General features: G+C 36.7%; 1 protein-coding gene across 1 annotated transcript in view; it reads right to left on the bottom strand.

The window, feature by feature from the left end:
* Positions 1-8880, bottom strand: part of SLC27A6 (solute carrier family 27 (fatty acid transporter), member 6) — an 82579-nt gene that overhangs the window by 49168 nt on the left and 24531 nt on the right. The window contains exon 4 of the mRNA XM_006870681.1: positions 2579-2703. Coding sequence (XP_006870743.1) covers positions 2579-2703 — 125 coding nt within the window. The remainder of the gene's footprint in view (positions 1-2578; positions 2704-8880) is intronic.

The following is an 8880-nucleotide window of genomic DNA, read 5'->3' as shown; positions in this document are numbered from 1 at the left end:
GAAGACATCCAATGATATGGAGTGACACATCCAATGATATGGATTGGCAGCAACAATGATATGGAAGACATCCAATGATATGGATTGGCAGCAACAACAGGCTCAAATATAGCAATTGTGAGGATGGTGCAAGACCAGCAATGGTTCGTTCTGTTGTGCATAAAGTTGCTATGAATCAGAACCTATTGGATGGCACCTAAGAACAATGATACTATGCCTTTAGTGTCTGTGGGTGGTACAAATGGTGGGACACTTTCAGCTGGTAACTGAAATCTAGGAGGCTTAAGTCCACACAGAAGGAAGGAAGGTTTGGTGTTCTACTTCCAAAGAATCAACCATTGAATCCTTATGGAGCACAGTTCTACTGTGACAAACATAAAGTTACCATGAGTCAGAATCAACTCAATGACAACTGGTATTTGTACTGTTGTTGTTGTTGTTAAGAGCTGTCAAGTTGGTTCTGACCCATAGTGGCCCTGTATATGGTTTCCAAGGATGGCTGGTGAGCTTGAACCGCCAACTTTGCAGTCCAAACTGACTTTGCAGTCCAGTGCATTAACCCCCAGTGCCACAACAGGACTCTGTACTTGTACTATGTCCTATGAAAAACTATTCATTGCCATGGAACCTCATCTGAAGATGGTTATTTTCCTAATGGAAAAGATTTTCCTAAATAAACCTAGTCCGGATATACCATAACCATATAATATGATAAAAACTAAAAGGTAAAATATATGAAACTGTAGTATTATAATCATTCTATTAGGGCTCTTTAGGAAAGAATACAACCTTAATATTGGCAAAGCCTCTCTGAGAAGAATCATTAAAAAACTAATTGTTTTTTTCTCTGGGATGTACTGTGTAGAGGGTCCCAGCTAAGAATCTAAGGGAATCCACAGCTAACTGAAGCAATCCTGATTGACAAGGGTGCAAGGATGGCTTCTGCCACATAGAAGTGGGTCAGGGCCTAAGCAGAAGGTCTCTCCATGCTAAACTCTGTGCTTAAAGTGAATAAAAGCTTTTTTTTTTTTTCAGATAAATTATATAGTTTCCTTACTGTTTTTACTGTGTTCATGTTCACTCTATAATCTCAGATTCTTAAAAATGTCTTATTTAAATGTTTCCAGTTTACTCTCAGGTATGTTGTGAGTAGTCCTGGGTAGTGTAAACAGTGATGCACTTGAACCCATCCAGCAGCAGTTTGGCAGAAAGGTCTAGCAATATGCTTCTAAAGGTCCCAACCCCGTAGACCCTACAGTACACTTAGACTCTTACACACATGGGTCAATTATAAGTCAGAAATGATAGGAAGGCAACTTCTTGGCTTAATGCTGTAATTACTTAAAGGAAGACTGCATGTCCAGAAGACATTTTAACCAGAGGATATCCTGATCCACCATTCACACCTGATACTGGAATGGTGATGGCAAATATAACAAATGAGAAACCTAGTTTCTCAGTTGATGCATTGTTGTTCAGTACTGTTGAGTCAGTCTAGTGACTTTGTCTAGGATTTCTGAGGAGCGGCTGGTGAGTTTGAACTGCTGACCTCGTGGCTCAAACTGACTTCACGGTCAAATGCTTACCCTGCAGCACCACTCTAAGGAAAGCTATATCACAACAGATTCTGCTGCCCTGTCCATTGTGGGGTACAACTTGTATTTCCAGCTTGAAGGGTTTGGTATTGATTTTATTTAAGAAGGTGTCACTTTTTTGTAGCCTTAAGAATGTTGAAAAAAAAATCAGTCATTTAAAAAATAAGAATTTGGAAATACAAATGAGACCAGAAAAGGAAATTGACTTCCAAGAGCAAAAAAAAAAAAAAAAAAAAGCAAACAACTGAATAAAGACAGACTTTAGTATATTGTCAACTCTCTCTGCTTGTCTAATTTTCAGAGGGTGGCAAGTTATCAAAAGTATATGAAAAAATCTGCTTAAGTAAGGAGACAAGTGACAATACAAGCAAAATTTCTTTTTAAGTTTATAAACACAAAAGGTCATTCTAATGTAATCATTAATTTAAAAAGAAAAAGTATAGTAAATGACATTAAACCTTTTACAAATGAGCAGACCTTTAAAATATGTACTTTAACCTTGGAGTAATTGCTCTCTATAAGCAAAGCACATATCTAATTGCATAATCTGAAGTTTAATCACTCTAATGTGAAGCAGACACAATTATGAGTCTGTTCCATCCTTACTGTTAAGTGCTCTGGAATTGGTTTCAATGCACAGTAATCCTGTATCAGGTATCTGAGGAGCAGCTGGTGAATTTGAACTGCCAACTTTTGGTTCAAACTGACATTGCAGACCAGCACATTAACCCACAGCACCATACCAGGAGTCTATCCTACCACAGTGCAAATCCCATTAGCACATTCCCAAATTACACTCTTTTATTTTTTCTGACTTGTTTTTTATTTGTTTCATCTTGTGGTATTCCATGAATCTCTGTAAGCCAATTGAACTATTTTCTAGAGGGGGGAAAGCAGATTATAAAAAATGAATAAAAATTATCTTTTACCTCTCAATAATTTTTCTCTCTGTAATTTCTCTCTCAGGAAATGAGTACTCTTACCTTAGGCTGTTTGCAAAGGTAGCGACAAAGTTCTCCAATATACTGAAATGTGGTTACATTATACTTTTTGCAGTCATTCCAAAACTGGCTTGCTGAGAATTTCTTTTTTAACACACAAGTAGCACCTATTTAAAAAAAAAAAAAAAAATAGGCACTAGGGGAAAAATTCAAAGACAGAAATTGTGTTAAAAAAAAAAAAATCAATAACCCTTAGTCAATTTAAAGACTTTTATAATCCATCATGTACCTCTTGTATCAAACACATTTGTAAATACTCATTTACAAGATGTTAATGGCTATATTGTTGTTGATGTTAAGTGACTTCTAATAAGTTTGACTCATAGCGACCCTGTACAGAGCTTCCAAGGAGTACCTACAGAACAATCAAATAAGATAGATACAGCATTGGAAACAAATCAAAACCTACAGAAACAGGTACAAATCATTAATAATAGAATATCAGAAATAGACAATACACTGAAATGGCAAAGGAGTAGAACTGAAGAGATGGAAGGCAGATCTAGTGAGCTGGAAGACAAACCTCTCAAAACTACTAAGATAGAAGAGCAAGAAGAAAAAAGGATTAAAAAAATCTGAAGACGGCATAAGATTCATGTTCGACAACATGAAGAGGAACAACTTAAGAATTATCGGCATTCCAGAATAAGAAGAATCACAAAAGTCCACAGAGGAGATAGTTGAAGAGCTGTTGGAAGAAAATTTCTCTAACATCCTAAAAAGCGAAAAGATAAGCATTTAAGAAGCTCAACGACTCCAGGAAGAATAGACCACAAAAGATATAACTAAAACATATCATAATCACGCTCTCCAAAATCAAAGATAAAGAGACAATCCTGAAAGCAGCTAGGGAAAAGAGAAGTGTTATATACAAAGGCAAGCAAGTCAGATTAAGCTTGGATCTTTCAGCAGAAACCATGCAGGCAAGAAGGCAATGGGGAGACATAATAAAGGCCTGAAAGAAAAGGAAAAAAAAAACTGCCAACCAAGAATCCTTTATCCAGCAAAGCTATCAATCAAATATGACAATGTAATCAAAACTTTCCAGGATAAACAAAAGCTAAGGGATTTTTGCCAAAGCCAACCCTGTACTACAAAACAACCTAAAGCGAGTTCTGTGGACTGAGAAACAATAAGAACAGACAACAACTAGAGATTGACATGTGTTGCAGCAACTCCAAGAACTAAATCAACAGAGAGAAGACTTGAGAACAGTACAAAACTATAAGAACAAACTCAGAGAATCTGGAAGGTCAGTCCATGATCAGAACAATTATAATGTGAAAGAAGGTAAACACATAGGAACAGACATACAGATGGTGAGAAGGTCAGGTAGATTATAGGATAAAATAGACTGCACTAAATAGAAGGAAAAGTTAATGTAATGTAAGGTAACCTCAAGAAAATTAACACTTGACAATATACCAAAAAATGGAAATCCAAGAAGAATATGGAAACATTAAAATTATGAGGAAACTCACAAGAAAGAACACAAAAACCATTAACTCAGCAAAGAAAGACACACAGAACAAAGAAAGTAGCAGCACCACAAAAAAGCAAACAAAATGGCAGCAAATAATCCATACTTATTGATAATTACACTGAATATAAATGGATTAAATGTACCAGTTAAGAGATGAAGGGTGGCAGAATGGATAAGAAAACAAGATCCGTAAATATGCTGTCTGCAAGAGACACATCTTACACACAGAGACAAAAACAGATTAAAAGTAAAAGGATAGAAAAAAACATACTAAGCTATTTGCAATAAAAAAACGAAGAAGAGTGGCAGTACTAATCTCTGATAAAATAAACTTTAAGGCAAAAACCAGCATAATAGATAAAGATGGACACTATCTCATGATTAAAGAGACATTTGAACAAGATAACATAACATAATAAATATCTATGCTCCCACCAAAATATATAAAGCAAACTCTAATAGATTTGAAGAAAGAACTAGATGAATCTACAATAATAGAGGGCAATTTTAATACACTGCTTTCAAAAATGGATAGAACATTCAGAAAGAAACTTGACAAAGACACAGAACTAAACAACACAATCAGCCAACTGGACTTCATAGATGTGTACAGAGCATTCAATCCAACAACAGCACAATACACTTTCTTTTCCAATGCACATGGAACATTCTCCAGAACACACCATGTCTTAGGCCACAAAACAAACCTACACAAATTTACAAATATCAAAATACTACAAAGCATCTTCTCAGACCAAAAGTCTATCAAATTAGAAATCCACAATAGGAAGACCAAGGAAATGAAGTCAAATACATGGAAACTGAATAAAACACCCTGCTGAAAAAGTGACTGGGTAGTAGAAGAAATTAAATGTGAACTCACAAAGCTCCTAGTAACAAATGAGAACAAAAATACAACATATCAAAATCTAAGGACATGGTTAAAGTGGTGTGGAAGACAATTTATTGCAATAAATGCACACAGCCAAAAAGAAGAAAGAACCAAAATTAACATATTAACACAACATCTACAACAATTAGAAACAGAACACCAGAGGGAACCAATAGCCACCAAAAGAAAAGAAATAATAAATGTTAGAGCAGAAATAAATGAGATAGAAAACAGAAAAACTATAGAAAAAATCAACAGGACAAGAAGTTGTTGTTTTAGCAGGATTAATAAAATTGAAACCATTGGCAACCCTAACAAAGAAAAGAGGGAGAAGACAAAAATAACATGCATTAGAAACCAAATGGGTGATGTCAGAACGGAACCAAAGGAAATCAAAAGGATAATAAAAAAATACAATGAAAAGTTGTACTCCAACAAATTTGAAAACTCACAAGAGATGGATACAGTTTTTGAAAACCACGACCTACCTAAACTTACCCAGAGTGAAGTAGAAAACTTGAACAGACCCATAACAAAAGAAGAAATTGATCAGGTCATCAAAAAAACTCCCAACCAAAAGCAGTCCAGGCCCAGATGGCTGCACTGGTGAGTTTTACCAAACATTCAGGGAAGAGCTCTCACCAATTCTACTCAAATTATTCCAGAATATACAGGAGGATAGAAAACTTTCTAATACATTTTATGAAGCAAGCATAACCCTCATACCAAAACCAGGGAAGGATGTCACTAAGAAAGAAATTAATAGACCAATATCCCTCATGAACATAGATGCAAAAATTCTCAACAAAATCCTAGCCAACAGAATCCAGCAGCACATTAAAAAAAAAAAAAAAAAAGCATCGTTATCAAGTGGGATTTTTATCAAAGATGCAAGGATGGTTCAACATTAGAAAAACAATCAACATAATCCACCATATAAATAAGAAAAAAGAAAAGAACCACATGATCATATCAATTGATGCTGAAAAGGCATTTGATAAAATCCAACATCCATTCCTGATAAAAACACACAACAAACTAGGAATTGAAGGGATTCAACAAAGTGGCAAGATATAAGATCAACACACAAAAATCAGTTGGATTCCTCCATACCAATAATTGCAGCTCTGTAAAGGACATTAGGGAAGCAATACCATTTATAATAGCCGCCCAAAGAAAAAAATATGTAGGATTAAATGTAACCGGAGAAACAAAGGATTTATTTATACAAAGAAAACTACAAAACATGACTAAAAGAAACCAAAAGAGACCTACAAAAATGGAACAATGTACCATGCTCCTATATATTAAGACTTAACATTGTGAAAATGCCAATACTGCCCAAAGAAATTTACACATATAATGCAATCCCAATCCAGAGTCCAATGACATTCTTTAAAGAGATGGAAAAAACAATTACAAACTTTATATGGAAAGGAATGAGACCCAGGATACGCAAAGTACTGTTTAAGAAGAAGAAAAATGTTGGAAACCTCTCACTCGCTGATTTCAAAATTTATTACAGTGCTACAGTGGTCGAAACAGCTTAGTACTAGTACAATGAAAGATACATTGATAAATGGAACAGAATAGAGAATACAGAAATTAACCCATCCACATACAGTCAATTGATTTTCGACAATGTGCCTAAATATATAGCATTGGGAGGTGATATTTCAACAGATGGTGTTGGCAGAACTGCAAAGCAATATGCAAAAGATTGAAAGAAGACCTTCACCTCACGCCTTATACAAAAACCAACTCAGCATGGATTGAAGACCTAAATGTGAATCCCAGAATTATGAAGGCCATCAGTGAAAATATAAGGACAAATGTGAGGACTCTAATTCAGACCACCAAACATTTTGAAAAGTATACAAATAAAAGTAAACAAAATAGGTGATGGGACATATTAAAAATTAAAAAATTATGTGCATCAATAAATCACCAAAAGAGTAAAAAAGGAACCCACAAAATGGGAAACACTCTTTTGCTATGACAGATCAGACAAAGGACTAATTTTTAAAAATATATAGGAAACTACAACATCTCTACAAGAAAAAGACAAATAACCCAACTAAAAATGGGCATAGGACATGAATAGACTCTTCACCAAGGAGGAGATCCAGGCAGCCAACAAACATATGAAGAAATGTTCATGATCACTAATCAAAAGAACAATGAGATATCATCTCACACCAGCAATAACAGCAAAGATTTAAAAAGTAGATGACAATAAATGCTGGCAAGGATGTGGAGAGATTGGGACGTTCCTGCATTGCTGGTGGGATTGCAAACTGGTCCAGCCTCTCTGGAAAGTAATATGGTGCTTCTTCATGTACACCAATGTTCATAGCAGCACTGTTTACAACAGCAAAAAGATGGAGACAGCCTAAGTGTCCATCAATTGAAGAATGGATAAACAAACTGTGATACAAACACACAATGGAATATTATGCTACTTTGAAGAACAACAAGGAAGCTGTAAGCCACCACATAACATGGATGAACCTTGAGGACATTATGTTGAGTGAAATTACTCAGTCACAAAAGGATAAATACTGCATAGGACCCTATTGTAAAATACTAAGAAAAAGAACCCATACTAAAAGGGGGGTGGGAATTCTTTGCTGGTTACTGGGATGTGGGTGGTGGGGAGAGGGGAGAGAGGGGAAAGTAGTTTGGTTGCTGGGGAGAGGGGAAATACACAAGAAGGGGAAGGGAATGGAAGAACCAGGTGGATGGGAGAACAGTTAGGCAGGTTTGCATATACTAAGTGGGACAGAGGTAAATAATGATGTATGCACAACCTTGGAACAACAGGGTTCTGGGATACAGGGATTGAGGCATGGTTTGAAAGGGTAAAAGGGGGGAATAATGTTAAGATGCTTGGATGTTTTTGAACCTTGGTTTCCCTTGCATACCATTATAAAATAGACACTTGAGGAGGAGAGAAAAGAGTAGCCAGAAATATCACCGTAGAAAGCGTGTCTGTCCTCTGCCTATAACTGGTTGGAATACCTATAATGGGGCTACAACTGCCCCATTGAATGAGTCTTCCTGTGGAGCCTTTGCATTGCATAAGACCATAGATGGAATCCTTAACTCCATCTAGAATCTTCTAAGGTGGGAAATTTTCACTTAAAAGGACAAGTAGACCAGCCTGGAGCAGCTAGAATAAATGATACTTTTTGAGAGAAAGACCAACAGGAAAAACACAAACAGGAAAAATAACAACAGTCTGACTGATTGCTACAAGAACAAGCAAGTTGCTCACCCCGTAGACATCAAGGCAAGTGGTCGGGTCTCCTCAGGGGTCAACCTCTTCCAAAACTAAGATTCAAGGGAAATACATGAGCAGACATCTGCTGACTGGTGACCATGTTGGTCACCAATAAGGGGAAGTGAGGAAAAAACAGCAATGAAGCTGTTAGCTAAGTCCTACCAGGTTCAGGAGACTCCTGTGAACCCGGGTGGAGACCTGGTTGGCCATCAGTATGGCAAGACCTGGGAAGTCCTGTGCCCAGAGTCAGTGACATAACCACAGAGGACCAGAGTGGGGAGTGAAACATTGAGCTGATAAGAAGTGAGGGCATATGCACAAGAACACCCACACTTGCAGATATTAGCCACTTAACCTGGCTTCAATGACTGGCTATTCAGAACTCAACTAGAAGAAGAAAGAAAAAGAAAAAAAGAGTAATCTAATACAATTTGATGAAGTTGATCTACACCTATGGATGAAGTAGCTCAAAAGAGGGAACAAATCTTTCCAGCGAGGATTGTTCCCAACCCCTCAATACACAGGGTAGACAGGGATGGGGAACTTGGACATTGACTACCCAAAATGGAGGGGCTACAAAGCCAAGAAGTGACTGGCTTACAAGCTTTCAAGAGGGAGCCTAGATC

This window comes from Chrysochloris asiatica, unplaced genomic scaffold (assembly GCF_000296735.1).
Source record: "Chrysochloris asiatica unplaced genomic scaffold, ChrAsi1.0 scaffold00147, whole genome shotgun sequence".
Taxonomy (NCBI): domain Eukaryota; kingdom Metazoa; phylum Chordata; class Mammalia; order Afrosoricida; family Chrysochloridae; genus Chrysochloris; species Chrysochloris asiatica.
Note: the sequence above shows the minus strand (reverse complement) of the source record. Positions and strands in the feature narration are given on the sequence as shown.